General features: G+C 41.9%; 3 protein-coding genes across 3 annotated transcripts in view; all 3 read right to left on the reverse strand.

The window, feature by feature from the left end:
- The window catches only part of LOC307205699 (uncharacterized protein), a 330448-nt gene that overhangs the window by 3230 nt on the left and 308316 nt on the right, over nucleotides 1-18902 (reverse strand). The window lies entirely within an intron of this gene.
- LOC307205221 (vomeronasal type-2 receptor 26-like) lies at nucleotides 10151-11098 on the reverse strand (the record flags this gene model as incomplete). The annotated part of the gene is made up of 1 exon (XM_079957417.1): nucleotides 10151-11098. The coding sequence occupies exon 1, from the start codon at nucleotides 11090-11092 to the stop codon at nucleotides 10151-10153; it is 942 nt and encodes a 313-aa protein (XP_079813543.1). The 5' UTR covers nucleotides 11093-11098.
- LOC307205222 (vomeronasal type-2 receptor 26-like) lies at nucleotides 12996-16864 on the reverse strand (the record flags this gene model as incomplete). The annotated part of the gene is made up of 4 exons (XM_079957418.1): nucleotides 12996-13070; nucleotides 13208-13381; nucleotides 14791-15681; nucleotides 16574-16864. The coding sequence occupies 4 exons, from the start codon at nucleotides 16862-16864 to the stop codon at nucleotides 12996-12998; spliced, it is 1431 nt and encodes a 476-aa protein (XP_079813544.1).

Genomic DNA, 18902 nt, shown 5'->3' on the forward strand with positions numbered 1-18902 from the left:
AAAAATAAGCTCAGGCATTGGCACAATCATGTAGCATATGTGGGGAGAGTTCCCAAAAATAAAACACAGAACTGCCGAGATTGTGAAATCCACATGGACCCAGTTCATGTGCATATCTATGAAAACCAAAAACATAAAATAGAGAGCTCTTCTAGCATTTATGTATTTCTTCGTATCAATTGTTCTTTGTTGTTCAGCTCAGGCCTCAGCAGAATGATGTAGCATTTAGGGAAAAAGATGCAACTCAGTAACCCTGCACTGGAAGACAAGATGGAGAAGATCTCCACAGCCACCATGTGTTTTCCTCTTGTGCTCAGGTAAGTCGGAACAAAGGACAGCCAAACGCTGCAGAAGACCAACATGCTGAAGGTGATGAACTTGGCTTCATTAAAGCTGTCTGGCAACTTCCTGGCTAAGAAGGCCACAGTGAAGCTGACAATGGCCAGGAAGCCCAGATAGCCTAAGACACAATATAGCATTGTGGCCGACCCTTCGTTACACAAAAGAACAATTTCTTCTGTCACTGAGTCCATGTCCAAATCTGGTTTTGGTGGAGAGGTTGCCAGCCAGACAGCACAGATGCCTACTTGAATGCTGGAGGAGAAGAGGACTATGGAATAAGCCAACTTTTGTCCCAACCATTTCCTCATCCTGGATCCTGGTTTGGTGGCCATGAATGCTAAGACTACAGATATGGTTTTGGCCAAGATGCTAGACAGGGCCACTGAGAAGATGGTGCCAAAAGCAGTTTGTCGGAGAAGGCAGGTTGCCTCATTGGGCCTTCCAATGAACAGCAAGGAGCAGAGGAAGCACAAGAGGAGAGAGACGAGGAGAATGTAGGTGAGGCTCCTATTATTGGCTTTAACTATGGCAGTGTCCCGGTGTTTAATGAAGATGCCAAGCACCAAAGCTGTGATCAGAGAGAACAGAAGTGCAAAGGAAGTTGAAACGATTGTCAAAATGTCATCAAATGCTAGGAAATTTGGCGTTTTGGGGATGCATTGATCCTTGGCTTTGTTTGGATACTGATCTTCTGGACATCTGCGACAAGTTTCTTTGTCTAAAAAAAAAAGTGAATGAAAAACACTCTTCTAGGGCTTAAGCACAGCCTTCCCAGGAGTCTGCCTGAGTATATTTCACAAGGGAAAAGGCCAACCTTTTCTGGCCAAGATTCTTCAAAAACAAATTCCACCCATCATATATGCAAATTACCTACCTTTCCCCAGCCAAATTCTATCCAGATCTTTTTAATGTGTCGACTGATAGATGACACAGGGAAATATAACGTGGCAACAGTCTTAGTGGCCACTTGAGCGGTGGAGGCTGATGAGTGGGAAAGTGGTGCCTGGGGGACTGAAGCTGCTGATAGATCAGGTGACTGAGCTGCAGAAATTGGCGAGCGAGTGGCTGGTGGAGGAAATGGGAGTATGTGACAGAGCAGTGGAGGATAGGGAGAGGGTGGGGAAGTGGGAGAGCTCCAGACCTAACCACTCTCTCTGGGAAGTAGAGAAAATAGCCTTCACCACTCATCATAGGTATCTTCTAAAATATTTCCTAATCAAAAGAAAGATGGAGGGGGAACTCTGCATTTTTTTTTTTTGATATCTGCTCAGTCTTCTCTAATTGAAAGAACTTGAGCTTATGCTCAGTCAATTGTGAATTTTGCCTCAGCAATTCAACAGTTTTGATCATATGGCATTATTGTCTTCTTTAATGATATGTCTATCTCTCATTGACTAAACCTTATATATATATTTTTCTCTTGGGCAAAAAGGTTTGATACATCAAATGTTTTCTTAAGATTTTACCCTGAGCAGAGCAAATGTGTTGTGACATATGAATGTGTGAGAGTTTCTTATTACATACGTGTGTCAGGTTCATTAAAAGTCCTGAGGTTTCCTAGAGAGGACTGAATAACAAACTCTTCTTCATTTTGACAGGGTACCTACACTGGGGAGACACGGATTCCTGTTACATTCATTTTTAAGCCATTGCATATTCCCAGAAAAGTTTTCAGAGTTGTTGCTTATTCAAAATCACACAGATTCTTGAGTGCTGCCTCATCATTTGGGGGAATGTGTACAAATGCCGACCTTAACATCCTTTCTCAGTTAACTGAGGTGCAATTACTAGTAATGGAAGGTCATTCTATGTCTTATAGATCACAAATTCGGCCATTATGGCATCCAAGTCATCTGGGAACTTGTTTATGTTAACATGAATCATTTGTCATTCCAGCAATCTTTTCCTTACTTGATTAAGAGAAAGGAAGTGCAAATGTACAGTATACATTTAAGCAGTGAGAATGAATATAAAATGCCATTATTTCATAAAACTTACAAAGCTAATTAAAAGAAGCTTGCAAAAGAACTGGTCACAATTTACTGCAGTCAATTGTATTGCTTGGTTCATCTTAATGTGACATGCCCTACCCTTCTCGTTTGAGAACATCCCATCTGGACATGGAGCACAATCATAGCAGCAAAATTTCTTCCCCTCCTTCTTTTTCTTCCCGTTGCCAGGGCGGCATTCATCATTACATTCCGAAAGGGGTGGTACCTGTCCAAAAAAGTATAGGAAAATTTAGCATTAAAATACATCCAGAGAATTCATCTTATATCAGATGATCCTTCAGTAAAAAGTTCTGCAAATGACATTGTGCCTGTGTTCACCATACATTTAAAGCACACATAAAACTCACCCACCCCAAATAATCCTGAAAACTGTAGTTTTTTAAAGGTGCTGGGAATTGTAGCTCTGTGAGGAGTAAACTACAATTCTTTTGCAGAGTTATGCAGCTGGATGTAACTGGAGGCAATTGTAATATATTCCTCCCGATGAATAGCCCCCCTGTGCACTAGGTTCATGTTAAGTTGTGGGTGAACATATCAGACGACATAGCGATTCTTCAAACAGCTCTTGTTTATTCACAGGCCAGAACAGAACAGAACTGAAGGGTTCAGCCAGCCTGCTTAGCTCCACTACAACGCAACAGTAACAACTTTCTGTAACTATCCAATTACTGAACTTCACTTTCAATCCCTTATTTGCATATGTGGACCTGAGTGAAAACTATCTACAGTATCCCCCCGCTGGCCCAGGATGAGAACTTCAGTGCATAACAGTTCAGGCCTACTCTCATTAATGAATGAGCCTTGGTTGCTCCTTTGGATGAGGTCTACCAGGAGGGAAACAGGCTGAGTATACATTTTGAGGGCTGCTAGAAACTTTATTTTTTATCTGACGATTTTCTGATTAAATCTTAATTGTGTATTTGCTCCTTCTTCACACTTTGATCCTGTTGCTATGCCAGAGGCGGATTTGGGGATATGCGATGGGTTCGGTCGCACCGGGTGAGGCTCCTGGGGGGCACTGCAGGGGGTGCTGAAACTGTGGTGCAGAATGGAAGATAAAAGGTGGGGACACTGAATTTTAGTGTCACACAGGTGCTGCTGAAATTTGAGACCCCTAGCCCCACCACTGGTCATGTATCAATATATTCTGCTACAATAGTAATTTGTGATTTATGCTTTAACTCGTGCATCTTATGTGCTTATTTTACTGTAAATCACTTAGATACAGCAGCTTAACGAAGTAGATAATGGGAATTTGTCTCCACTGGAATGCGCACCCTCCACATATTTCATTATTTTCAGCACACTCTTATTTGTCAACACAATGTGGCATTCCACTGAATTTCAAAGCTGTGCATTGCATGAATGAATTCTTCGTCCCTCCTTAACATCTCTTAACCCTCCCACTTCACTGCATGGCAATGAATGTTGATACTTGAAACCTGAGCCAAGCCTCTGTGCCATTCCATGGGACTGTCCTCATCAATGGTCAGTTCTTTGCCCGGAGGCTTATGAGGGTCCAGCATCCCCACTTTCATCCTGATGTAGGAATTGTTAGGGAAAGTGATCACGTTTGTAACATCAAATCCAGCTGCTAATTCCCCATGTTCATTGAGTGCAATTAAATCTCCAGCGCTGTTGTTGAAGGAGATCTGGTGAAGGAATGAGTGGAGCTTGGAAAAAAGAGAAAGATAAAAAATGTTGAAATATTAAAGTGGGGCTTAATGTGGGGATGGAGAAGCTGTGGTCCTCCAGATGTTTTCAGACTGCAACTTCCATCAATGCTCACCAATATCTGGAGGGCCAGATGTTGAGTGAACTTGAATTCCACTGTGAACTCAACACAAACTAATTCATCTTGTAAAGGGACAAATGTGAAGTGGAATCTGTTATTTTTGGACACATATTACCCAAAGTAAAACTACGTCCTATTAAAAATGAATTTTAGAATATCTCATTCTACAGGAGGAAGGAACTCAGCCCATCAGGTTCCACTTCTGCCCATATTTGAAAGGGATTTTTTAAAAATCTGGGCAGAAATTAAGTGTATTTTTTTTAATGCCTTTTGACGTATGCAATTTTTTTGGTCCTCTTCCAGATGGAATGGGATGTCCAGAAATAAAAACAGTGATGACTCTTTCTCTTTTATAATGAAATATAATAAATATAATAAAACATCTGATGGACAGAATGTAAACAGGTGAAGCTTTCCTCTTCATTCTATTTCCATATAATAAATCTCTCAGCATGTTGATTTCCTGCCCTGACACACAACTGTTGAATGCACCATAACCTCGCTTCCTCCCTTCTATGCAAGTCTCAAGCCTAGGCTGAAATCCTGCACTCACCCAGACCATTGTACTGTAAGTTAACTAAATGGGTACCTGGTCTTTAGCTCCTGCACAATGGGAGGCCTGCTTATGCCTCCTTCCAAGTTTTCCCATTTGCCACGGGTGGAGGAGTCTTCCTTAATCCCCCCCCCACATGTGCTGTAGCATTTTCAAAGAATATCTCTTCTGTATGCCACACCACTGTCCTAAACCCAGGGCACAACAACTTGTCTGTAAGGAAGCGCTACCTGCCAGGGCTCCACATTCCAAGAAGACAGTCCGTCCCAAGCCTCCGTTCTTCTGTTCTTGGCTCTTACTAAGTACCAGGCATGCAAGGCATGTGCTAGAGCATGGACAGCATTATAGATACTGTAGCTGTGGCCAGTCATGCGCATTTCAAAGAACGGTGTAGCAAGGCTCTCCAGCATCTCCTCTTCTGTGCATGCACTTCTGAAGAATTTAGAAATTCCCGAGTCTGAAGCAGAACAACGGAATGATTCTGCCCAGAAATCACTGATGAAACCATCTCCATCTGCCCAGGAAGGGTTTACATTCCGAAGAAAGTCATAGAAATCTTGAATCTCCTTTGTGTGAATTGTGAAAGAGAGAGTGCCATGGAACATTCGGGTCGAAAGGCCAGTCACCATTTGAACTCTGAAGAACTTGAAATCAATTTGGGCTGTCGTGATCCACACCTTTGCGGCAGAGAGTTTATACAAAGGATATTTTAGTTGATAGGCATGGATCATTACTACAGTATTTGCCAACCATGTAACTGGTGCACTTTCTCCAGATACAATAACAGCATTAGCTTTGCTCGCCAGAAAACCTGGGAGATTTCCGACTCGCTTTAAGAACATTTGATACAGACCTTTGGAGTAGCGAGCATTTGTTGGAACTATGTTTGTGAATTCAGAACAGATCCCACTCTTGGAGAGCATTGACTCTATGACCTCCAAGAAATGTTCTCCACCTTCATCATCCTGGGCAATGAGACCGACCCATTTCCATCCAAAATGCAAAAGCAGTTGAACGATTCCTCTGTACTGAAAATCTTCACTAGGAACCATTCGATAAAAGGAAGAGGTCTTGGTTTGGTAATTAACTGCTGGTTGAAAAGAGCCATATGAAATCTGAAAAACAAAAGCCAGGCAGTACATACAGAGTGGAAACAGGAGCTCATAGTGATTTCATTTATCTAAATATTTCCATACTGTGCAATTTTATATACCCACAATTTACTTATTTTTAAGCCGCTGTTTCCTTTTACAAACCTGCACAAAATAAACATATGGTATCTTTTCCTTGAGATATTCAGTCCTATTTTCTATGTGTATAATGCACATTTTTGGGACTTCTTCCATCTTGTTCTCATAGTTGGATACCCATATTATTTTATTTTGATCATTTCTACCTCACTTTTAAGTAAAAAATGCTTCCAGAGTGGGCTTACATACGGTCAACTAAAACAAGAGATTCCATGATGCAAGTCCACGTCATTCAGACCATATTAATTTCCTTTCTCATTACACCACTTCCATAACTATGAATCCTACTAGAAAGAGAGTATCAAGAGAAATCCCCATTTCTCTGCTTCTCGGATCTTACCTGCGGAATCTTGAAAAGACCTAAGATGTCTGCCATGCGTGAAGATGTATCAGAGCTGAATCCACCTATGACTCCTATTAAATTTTCCTGGGTGCCACATTTGTAGTTGGGGATGAAGTGATGTGATTTGAAGAGTAGGTCCATAGTGGTGCGGTAGGTCATCTTGGAATCAGTATAGCTGTCGTAGATGTGGAACCCGAGGGTGACATTGGGCAAGATCCTGGGATTATCATTGATCTCATCAACAGCAAACACCAAGGCAAGGATGTGCTGGTAGAACTTGGTCACCAGGCTGCAAATAAAGTGACTTTCACAGGATAATGATGCATTGCACAAAATATCTCATCACAGCATTCATCTCCTCACAGTACTCTTCTTCAGTATTCAGCTACCTGACTATAAGAAGATGATAGAACCAGAAACGTTATTCACCAGTTAAGACCTGTTGGGAAGAAGGAGAATGTGTTGGGGCTAACTTTTGCTGCATTGCATTCTTGGAAGCTGCTTTCTTCTGAGTCCCTCTATTTCACCATTGTCTGTCCAAGAGGAAGGGGAACTTGTGGCCATTGAGATGACACTGGGCTCCCAATTCTCGTCAGCCACAGACACCGTGATTAATGAACAGGGAGGACGGGGCTGGAATCCAGCAGCAGGAAAAAAACTACAGGCTCCCTAGCCCTGGTCTGTTCTATCAGGTGCTCAAAAAGTTTTAAAGAGGATCATTTCCCAACTCTACTGACATCACCTTGCCCTGTATTAGGAAATTTCTGCACGTAAGGCACGGGGTGCTCTTCTAGTGAACTGTTTGCTGCCATGATTCAGACTTTTCTTTAGCCATTTCTGTTTTCATGATACAAATGGATCGTTCAAAGGAGCCACTTGATATCCTAGGCTGGTGTTTGGCAGCAGTTTCTGTTTGTTCTGTTATGTTCAAGTTTTCTCTGGAAATAGGTAGTCAATGGGGACAAAGTATGGACTGGCATTTTTCACTCTGCTCATTTCTCTCTCTCTCTCCCTGTACTTTCTAACAAGTACAGAATAGTAGAAGTGCTGCAGAGCCTCTCTCCCCACACGAGTGTGGCTCAAGTTTACATTAATGGAGTGAGAAAGGACAGGGCTGTGGGGAGGTTGGGGCTATATGGAAACATCAGCAGGACACTCTCTTTCTCCCACAATTTTGTCCTTTGTCAAGGTGCAACCATTCAATTCCTTTTTTTTCTGAATTTCTGCCATCTGTCTGTCTGTCTGTCTGTCTGTCTGTCTGTCTCTCTCTCACACAAATTTCTGTCTCACCCTCTTTTCTTTCAATTTCCTCCCCTTTGACACCCATCTACAATTAGCTGAAAGGTTACAAATTGCCTGCTCCTGAAATACAGAACTTTATAGGTTCAATGTGCTTGAATGTGTACAATTTTCATAAATTAAGAATGCATATATATAAAAATACATACATATAAGAGATAAGAATAATTGGATCATCAAAGGATAATGTTTCCAAATGCCCAACTGACCATAAAGGCACAGTTTAAACTCATTGATGTTTGAGAATTTCATTTTCTTCTCAACCAGTGGTTCTTATCCACCCGCCCACCATTTTTGAAAAATTCTAATATCTTTTCAAAGCAGTATGACCTGCAGTTGTTCGTGCATATATAAAGACTAAACACCACTAAAATAAAATGACAGGCAGTTTTCTTACGTTGGGGTGCTGGCTATCGAGACCCGAGAAGGGTGCATGTTGAATACAATTTCAGGGGAAAAGTAATGCATAAGAGATGCCATCCCACCAATGAGGAGATCACTTGTCTCATACCAGTCATGTGGAACATGTACTGGATTACTTCCGACACACTTACTGGTATGTACTTTGAACACCATGTTTGGGAGCAGCAGGAGCAGGAGCAGGAGCAGCACCAACATCTGGATGGAAAACTTCCTTCTGCAAACGAGGCTCCTGTGTTTCTCAGGTCAAAACATCATTGCGACCACCAGCCTGGTTTCAGTATTACCTCTTGGATGGAAACAGACTCTGCCAGTGCACTTCATCATCTACACTGTCAAGGGACAAGATCTGAAGAATATACTATATGCAATGAAAGAAGAAACTGACAGAGCCCCCTCTTAAGCCTAATCTTGGCTGCATCAGAAGCAATACAGTACTTATAACCATTCCAGGCTTGCTTGTTGATCCCCCCCCCCCTGTAGCTTCCAAGAAAGCTGCTGGAGCTTTGGGTCAATTACAGTGATTCAAATAATGACTGGGGAGATAATTACTTCTGCAATTTGTTGACTCAATGGTAGTAGAACTTCCAGAGCAAACATCCTTCTCCCATAATAGTTTGTCTGTTTCTTTATATTGTATAACAGAATCATAGAGTTGGAAGGTACCCCAAAGGCCATATAGCCCACCCCAGCCTCTGCAGAGAATCCACTGCTATACAATTCCTTATACTTAGGTGGGTATTCATCCTCTGCTTCCAATGACCGAACAAAGGAAAGTCTACCTCCCTCTGAGGAAGGCCATTGGCCCAGTAGTTTTTGCCTTCAGAAATCTCTTCCTGATGTGCCACATTTAGCAGATGGATCTGGTTGATTCTGGTGTTACATAATGTCAGATGATGAAGCTACAGGGAAATCCCAGTTAATCCATTAGTATATGATTCCACAAATCATCAAAGAAGTGGTGTCCTAGAAATGTCAGTGCCACAATACACCTTGGACAGAGCAACCCTAAATATAAAAACCAGCATAATTAAAGATGGCATAAACTATCCCTATTCCAAACTCCATTCTGGAGCCTCTGGGAGGGGCGACTGCCAACTAAACTGATAAATGAGTGTAAGCCTAAATTTTCATGACCAGGCCCTAGGTACTATGACCCAACTGAGTGGGATTTGAAATAGTTGTAAGTGTCTCTTTGCCCTGCCATGTTCGCCTTGCCCCCAGAACACTAATGGGGTTTCTTTGTTTATTTCATTTTATTTACACCAGCATGAATTAATTTACTTTAAATTATCCAGGATGAGCTCTGGATGAATCAGGATGAGGAACTTGCACTGGCATATTTCCACCGAGCAATCATGAACAACTTTTCAGATCAGCCTCAGCACCTGAGAACTGGTGTCATGGTCTGGGTTACAGACAGTCGGAGTCCCAGCTTGGTACGTTGGAACCTGGGTAGAGGTCGGGAAGCAGGAATCAGCAGTCCATGGTCAGCAGTCCAGGGTTTAGGAAGCCAAGAGCCCACAAATCAGGAAACCAGGGGTCAGGAAACCAAAGCACAGCTAGGTGAGTAGCGTGTTGCTCTGTCAAAGAGCCAGATGGAAATGCTGGTCTTATATACCCCTCTCAGCCCTTGCCACCAGGTGCTACGAGTCTTCTGTCAAGCCTCACCTGTGCAGCAAACTCAGGAAGGCCCCAATCCTGTGAGGCCCTACCAGTCACAGGGCCTGGCTCCTGCACACACTTCTGACAACTGGTAAGTGGCCAATATATATCCTATTTCTAAGACAGTTTGTGTTTGGTCATTATTTTAAATTTTTTCAATGTGTATATGCATGCAAGCACATGTGTGAACAATTTCAAATGTCAATGTGGTAACAGAAAGTGTGAATCAAAGCACTTTCAGAAAAATTGACCAAGGAAGCTCAGGCATTAGTTGGAAAGAGAGATGAGGATGATTGCATAGAGGCATTGTATCTTTATTGCACATTGAAGGGCACATCACTCAACAGTGGCAACCACTGGATTCACACTTACAACTCAGGAATAATGTTCCCCATTTTAACCATTATATATGGGGAGGGGAGAGGGATATCTGTTGTGGGAGGGGATAAATGTATGTGTACTTTATCTCATTTATTTCTTTTTAACTATTAGATGTTCTTTGTTGTTCAGCTCAGGTCTCACCACAATGATGTAGCATTTAGGGGTAAAGATGCAGCCCAGTAACCCAGCACTGGAAGCCAGTATGGAGAAGATCTCCACCACCATGTCTTTTCCTCTTGTGCTCAGGTAAGTTGGAATGAAGGTCAGCCAAACACTGCAGAAGACCAACATGCTGAAGGTGATGAACTTGGCTTCATTAAAGCTGTCAGGTAACTTCCTGGCTACGAAAGCTACAGTGAAACAAACAATGGCCAGGAAGCCCATAAACCCCAAGACGCAGTAGAACATAGTGACCGACCCTTCATTACATAAGAGCACAATTTGATCAATCATTGTGTGTGTATCTCTATCTGGAAAGGGGGGAAACATTGCCAGCCAGAGAGCGCAGATCCCCACTTGGATGTGGGAGCAGGACAGAATAATGGAATAAGCCAATCGTTTCCCCACCCATTTCCTCATCCTAGATCCTGGTTTGGTGGCCATGAAGGCTAAAAGTACAGATGCAGTTTTGGCCAGGATACTAGAGATGGACACACAGAAGATGATACCAAAAGCAGTTTGTCGGAGAAGGCAAGTCACCTCATTAGGCTTCCCAATGAACATCAAGGAGCAGAGGAAGCAGAAGAGGAGGGAGATGAGGAGAATGTAGGTGAGACTTCTGTTGTTGGCTTTGACTATGGCAGTGTCCCGGTGCTTAATGAAGATGCCGAGCACTGCAGCTGTGAGCAGGGACAACAGTACTGCAGAGGAAGTTGAAACAATGGCCAAAGTGTCACCAAATGCCAGGAAGTTTGGCATCTTAGGAATGCATTGATCCTGGCCTCTGTTTGGATATTGGTCTTCCGGACAACTGACACATGTTTCTTCATCTGAAAAAGAATGCATGATAATGTAAGAACCAGAATGGTTCATGCTCAAGAACAGATGCCTACTTGGAGTGTTTCAAATTCTTCTGCCCAAAGTGCATCAAGTAGAAATGTCATGAATCATATCTGGTTAGAAATATAGTTTTCTCCTGGTGTTCAACAAAGTTAGTCTTAAAATAAAAAGCACTGTTCAGTGAAATGACACAACCATTCTGGCAGTAGTTCAAATTGTAGGAGTCAACAAAAAAAGGTGTATTGGGACTGTCACAATGAACTTTCCCCAAACTGCCTCATTTTCATAAAAAAAAAGTCTGATTCATCTCCTGATGTTTTATTTCATGGCCATCTAATCTGACTTCCATAGTTTTAATAAGATGTACAAAACACACTTTGCTTTCAAGGTATCTGAAAATTATTTTTTTATTATCCTTAATAAAGAAAAAATTAAGTAGACATATGGAAATAACTGAAGTATGTGCTGTATGCCCCAGTTTCACATTATGGTCAGGAAGGAAGTGATTTTGCAACCAGCATTTATTTAGGGACAAGAGGAAAGTCTGACTAAGGGTCATTTTTGCTGCACAGAAAAGGAGATCACAGGATGCAAATAGAAATAATACCAGATTCAAAATGCATAGAACATAGACTAAATATGAATTGGAGATGAAAATCAAAAACTTGTTGATAATGAATTTAATTTCTAATAATATTTTAATTCAAAATGAGTCTTAATATTATGTTGAAATAGTAAGGCTTAAGACAAGCATTGGGAACAGTATGCCTGGGGTTTAAGTGTGATTCCCCATCCCTTTCTTGAACTTGGGACTCTGTCCAGGCCATGCTCCTTGCCCAAGTCCTTTTGTGTGGCTGGAATGTGTTGTCGAACTGTGATGCTGCCTCTTTCTAGTGTAGTTGGTGGATTGCCAGGTGCCTGCGCATAGTTTGTGTGCAAAGCTAGGCATTTAATATGGCCTGAAATTAACCCACGGTGCGTAGATCATAACCATTTGACTACTGTCTCTGTCCCTACCCAACAGTAGCCTGTTTTCCTAGAAGGTTGAATTTGGGCTGAATAAGTGTCTCCTCCCAAGCCTTAAAATATTACAAGCCCACCTTTTGATTTAGAGAAGCAAAGTATTTCTTCTTGTTGTTTCATTTTGGGGGTGGTGGGGAGGAACTAAATATTATGGGTTGTTTTCAATGTAGTGCTAAGAAGATCATTCTATCAGTGCAAGCATGACTTCTTGTCTAACAGAATCAGTTGGATCTCCAGATCAGTTTTGGGGAGAGTTCAGGGGCAAATGGGGACAGATGAGGGGGGAAGTTTCCTTGCTCTTGTGGCAATCATTGCTTCCACTACCATAATGATTTAGTTGAATATGACTCTCTGCTATATCCCTATACTTCTTTTTCTTTTCAATGTATTATGTCCTTCCTGTTCTTGTACACATAACAAGTTCCCATCTTTCCTCCAATGGGTATGGCAATCAGTTCATATTCCTATACTCCTACCTACATTGTGGTGCTCAAAATCTTTCCCCAAAACTCTCAGTGTATGCACGATGTTGCATGCCTAACTCACCCACAGAGTTGAGACTTAGAGAGTGATTAAATTGGTAGGCCTTACCTGTCATATCAATTTGAGGGCTATGAAGGGTAAAACTAGCCATGATCTCTGATGCAGGGATGGTTGACTGGGAAAGACTGAGAAGGAAGACCAAACCTCCACTTCATTATTCTGACAGGGCACTGGTACTAGAAGGTGGGAGTTTCGTTTTACATTCAGGTTAAACCACTGTAGATGCCTCCAAGGATGTTTACAAAATAGCTGCTCATTGGAAACCCCAGAAATCTCTCAAGCTCTTCATTTTCGAGTATGACTTCAAACATCATCTTTAGTCTTTGTTCCACAATTACAGCTACTCAAAGTTCCATTCATGCGTTCAAGATCACGAGTCCAATGCCTGCACTATCAGAGATATCTGAGAACTTAATGTATCATTCACTGAGCTATTGATATATTCCTTGATATGATTATAACAAAATATCAGTTAGATTGTTGTATCTATGTAAAACTGGGGATCAATGCATAATGCCATGATTTAAAAATGGCCACTATGTTAATGAGAATGAATTTACAAAAGAGTTGCCCACATTTTACTTCGATAAAATGGATCGCTTGATCTTTTACAACATAGCATATCCTACCCTTCTCATTTGATATCATCCCATCAGGACAAGGAGCACAAGCATAGCAGCAAAAGGTCTTCCCCTCCTTCTTTTTCTTCCCATAACCAGGGCGGCAGATGTCATTACATACTGAAAGCGGTGGCACCTGCCCAAATATATAGGAACGGTTTAGCTTGAATTCATCTTTTTTCATATTCTATCAGATAATCAACCAGCAAACAGGAGGACAAGTGATACAGAATGCAAAAGCTGTAAGTACGCAGGTATGCAATAAATAGTAGGAATATCTGCTCTGTTAAGTATCATACAAAGACAGATTCGAATTTGCATACTTAGCCTGATCAATGAATCAAATAGTTTAACATTCAATCTCACATCACTAACTAGAGATTTCCCTCAGGGATTTCACACAGTCACAAAACAGTATTATGCATTATCTGAAAGCCAAGGACTCTCTTTGGTTAAAGATGTGCTGACTTAATGCCTCTAAATATGGCATTTTTCATCATAATGGTTTGTTTAAGAATCAGATATGTGTGTATAGGAAAAGGTAGTTCATAAAATGATGCCTTGCCTTCAATGAAATACTCAACCTCCATATATCAATTTACCCTCTAATAAAACATTTTATCCTATTTGTATTACAGTGATACCTTGGTTTACAACCATAATCCATTCTGGAGGTCTGGTTGTAAACCAAAACAGGTTGTAACTCAAGGCGCACTTTCACCAATGGGGCCTCCAAAAAAATTGGTTGTAATCCAAAAAAAGGGACACACACTTCAGGGTTTGACATGGTTGTAATCCAAAATGGTTGCAAACCATGGTACCACTGTATTATCATTACTGTTATAATTCGCCTGCCTTTCACTATGAGGTCCCAATGAATTACACATTTGACTATTTATTATGCTAAGAGAGGCATTTAGTGTTTGTGTTATGTCCATTCCCCTCGCATATTGCTGAATGACCACCAGTGTTGACACACACCTGTTATCCTCACCTGAGTCAAGCCTCGGTGCCATGCAATTCTGTCCTCATCAATGGTGAGCTCTTTGCCAGGAGGATCCAGCCTCCCTACTTGGACTCTGACATACGATTTATTTGGGAACGTGACCAAGTTTGTAATGTCAAATCCGGCTGCTAATTCTCCATGCTCATCCAGTGCAATTGCATCTCCAGCAGTGTTGTTGAATGAGATCTTGTGAAGGGTTGAGTGGAGCTGGGTGGAAAGAGAACGAGGACCTGAAGGTCATCTTCCTATATGGTTACAAGACATTACAATTCATCAAGGATAGTAATCTACTTGCAGAAGCAGCAAGGGAGTAACAAATCATGGAAGGTATAAAATTCAACTGTGGCGGAGAAATAAGTCTGGAAAATCATGGTTATATGGGATCAGTATTTGGAAAAAGACTTAAGAAAACTGAGAAAATAAAAGCTGGATACAAATATCCTGTAGATCACTGGTTGGAGACACAATGGATATTGGGTCCAGGAAATTGTCTAGAACCTATATAAGGACAGTTGACATTGGAGATGAGGAAAGATTACCTGCCAGGGCCCCACATTCTGAGGAACCATTCTGTTGCTGGACTCCCTTGCACTGCGTTTCAGCCCAGGTAACTGCAAGATATGCAAGGCATGGGCCAAAGCATAGGCAGCGTTATAAATGCTGTAGCTGTGGCCAGTCATGCTCATTTCAAAATAAGGGGCAGGAAGGCTCTCTAGCATCTCCTCTCCAGTACATCTGCCGTAGATGAATGCAGACACAGCTGATGAGTTGGATAATGAACAACTGAATGCTTGCTCCCAGAAAACTTTGATAAATCCGTCTTCATTTGCCCAGGAAGGTTTTACAAGCTGAAGAAACTTTTGGAAGTCTTCTATTTCCTTTGAATGAATTGTGAAGGAGATAGCACCATGGAACATGTGTCTGTCTAAATCAGTAATTGCCTGAATGGGGTATAATGTGAAATCTATTTGGGCTGTTGTAATCCACACTTTTGCTGTAGAGAGTCTCTTATTTTGCGGAATTAGTATTTGACTTATCTTGATTACCCCTATAACTGCTCCCAACCATGTAATAGAGCCACTTTCTCCATATATAACAACTGCATTGGCTTTGCTTCTCATGAATACTGGCCAAGTATTTTGTTTGTGGTGGAGCATCTCCTGTATGCTGTCAGAGAAGAGCAGGTGTGTTTGAGCTCTTTCTGTGAATGCTGAACAGATTCCATTCTGCAAAAGCATTTCCTCCATGGTCTGTAGGAATCGGTCTCCACCTTCATTATCTATAGCATAGAGCCCAACCCATTTCCACTTGAAGTGCAGAAGTAACTGAATAATTCCTCGGTATTGCAGGGCTTCACTGGGTACCATGCGGTAAAAGGAAGGGAACTGGACTTGATTCTTCACTGCTGGCTCAAATGAGCCATATGAAATCTTTAAAAAAATAAGAGTTGGAAGAGGAGCTAATTATTTCCCCAGATTTCAAATTAGTGGGAGTCTATACAGGCAGTGGAATTCTATACAGCAGTGGAACAAACTTCCACAAGAGGTGTGGGCTCTCCTTCCTTGGAGGGTTTTAAGCAGAGGTTGGGTGGCCATCTGTCATGGATGCTTCAGCTGTATTGCAGGGGGTTGGACTGGATGACCCCATGGGGTCCCTTCCAACTCTAAGATTGTATGATTCTATGCCCAGTTTCCTTCTGTTCGGACAGGTTCCTCCACCTTTTACTCACACTAAGAAAACTACACAACCCTCTTAATGTAGGCACTCCTGACAGTTTTGGTTAACATACACTCTAAATGAGATGTATATTGAAACCCGTTCTTTTCATTCTGAGCTAACTTCTTTTAAGGAGAATATTCCTGTTGTTGGGGGGTTGGGGTTGGGGGAGCATCAGCTTATAGACACTATGAGCCACCCTCTTTGAAGTAATTTACAAGTGGTTTGACTACAGTCTGCTTTCCAGTAGACTTCAAAGGAATGAGTGTATGCGGAGGAAAGGCAGAGAGAAGGAGGGTTCTTCTGGCTTTGGGGTTCTAGGGTTCTTGAGATGGTGCTGCTGTAATTCCCCAAGGTGAACAGCCCCTCTCCTTCTATCACACCTCAAACAATTCTCCTTTCTACAAATGAAACACAAATCATTTTAAACCCACACACCTCTCATGCACATCATTGGATAGTAATGAATGCAAATTTCAATTCATTCTCCTTCCTATCACACAGTTCTATCTTTACACTTCATCAAATTACTGCTGGAAAGAGTAGAAAAGTGAATTATGGGGGAGGTGAGAGGAAAGCCTCTGAGCTCCAGTACTCAGATCCTACCTGTGGAATCTTGTAAAGACCCAAGATATCTGCCATGCAGGAAGAGGTATCAGAACTAAGTCCTCCAATTACTCCTATTACATTTTCCTGGGTGCCACATTTGTAGTTAGGGACAAACTGGTGTGATTTAAAGAGCAGGTCCAAAGTGGTGCGGTAAGTCCTCCTTGAATCAGTGTAGCTGTCGTAGATGTGGAACCCGAGGGTGACATTGGGCAAGATCCTGGGATTCTCATTGATCTCATCAACAGCAAACACCAGGGCAAGGATGTGCTGGTAGAACTTGGTCACCATGCTGCAGATAAACGGACTTGCTGTTTCATGGTGGAATCAAGGCTCGTGCTTCAAAAGATTGTCTCATGGTCTCATAGCCACAACAACCTATATATCACTCTCTCCCCCCCCCCCAAGGAGCTCAAAATCCCTTCTCCAGTTAATCCCTACAACAGCCCAGGGATGTAGGTTAGGCTGAGAGGCAGGCACTGGCCCAAGGTCACCCAGTGGAGATTCAAACCTTGGTCTCCCATGTCCCAGTTAGACACTCGCCACTACACCACACTGGCTCTGGGTTGCTTTAGACTTGTGTTTCCACCACAATTTCTGTGCAATGAGCTAGCCTAGCTTGGATGCACTAAGTCCTTGCCAATGAGTGAAGTAAGAACTGAGGGCCTCACACACATTCCTATCACATTTCCCCTATTCAGGAAAGCCAGTTGTGGAGCCTGCAGCAGCTTCTCTCCTGCGGGGCTGAGACTTTCTGAGACCGTCTTCTTTCTTCTCCATGATATGTGATATTCTCGTTCCCCTTCCTGTACTTTGGGCAGGTATAGAAGAATAAGAAGGCTGAAAAGCATTTAACAGGGTAGGATGGACTGTCCTGAAATGTATTTAGTGGGTGAAGGAGATAGAAGGGATTTTGACAGGTAAGGACAGTCCCCTTCTTCCTCCCTCCCTCCATCGACTTTTCCTTTCCTTCTCTCCCACTCCCACACATATCAGTCACTCATTCTGAAACCTCCCAGTCACTGCCCAATCCTATGCATGTTTACTCATACGTAAGTTCCACCATTTACAGCGAAGCTTATGCTCAGATAATGTATATAGAATTGCAGCCGTACTCTTGAGGGCTGGGGGTCATTCTCTTGCTATGTCTCTTCTATCAAATTTCATTTTGCTGCAGAGAATAATTAATAGATGGACCATTGGTTTGACTCAATTTAAGGCAGGTTTCTATTATCCTCTTTCTTGAAATGTACATGAGATGTGTCCCTCAGACTCCAATTTGTCATCTCTCCAAAATTATGTTGACAAATATGTTTCAATGGGTGAAAATATTGGTGCAATGGAAAGCTTCCTCACACTCCCCTTCTAAAATGGGCAGACTGAGCACCTATGTACCAGAGCCAGAACAGAGAGCAAATAGATAATATAAGGCTAATATTTCCAAATGTCCAGTTACCAGTACAAGCACAGCCTAACTACACATATTTTGGAGAATGTCCTTGTCTCAATCTTTAATATTTCTTTTAAAAACCAAGTTAAAAAAGTAATTATTCATGCAGATATACAGACCTTCTAAATTAAAAATGAAAACTTTTGCTTACGCTGGGGACTTAATCAGGGAGTGTTGAGAAGGGTATTGGTTGAAGGAAACTATGGAGAACACATGATTTGACAGCTGAGACACTATCCCACTGATGAGGAAATCACCCGACTGGTGCCACTCATGTAGAACATCTTCAGGATTATTTCTGGTGCACTTAACAGCATGCACATAGCACACCATGTTCGGAAGCAGCAAAATCAGAAGCAGCAGCATCCCAATGCATGTGCAAATTCCTCACTCTCTGTGTGTATAAAACAAGCCACTGCCCTGATTGACAAATGGTTTAGATTGCTGAAGGCTCTGGGAATATAATTCTCACATGGACTTACTACCTTTGCCTAACCTTTAAGCTCAGCTGTTTTTCAGAAGTGTGTCTTGAATTCTAATTGACAACACAATATTCAGACTTGCCCTGTACATGGGGGTGGGTGGAGGAATTATCCAAATGATAGAGACCTGCCTCTCTCTTCCCCCTAATCTTAGCTGTCTGTGGAACATTGGGTTTCCTTATCATCATTTCAGTCTTTTTATCAATACCTTTTCGTACTCACTTCTAGAAGGCTACTGGAACTCTGGGCAGATTATAGACATTTTGATAATTGCAGAGTAGATAATGATTTCTGCAGTGTTTTTGGTGACTGTTATGCATCAACAGGAGGAAAACTCCTGCCAGAAAAATATTTTTCAGAACATGCAATGGTACCTAAATGATCACCTAGTCCAACT

Source organism: Podarcis cretensis, assembly GCF_951804945.1.
Source record: "Podarcis cretensis genome assembly, chromosome: 16".
NCBI lineage: Eukaryota > Metazoa > Chordata > Lepidosauria > Squamata > Lacertidae > Podarcis > Podarcis cretensis.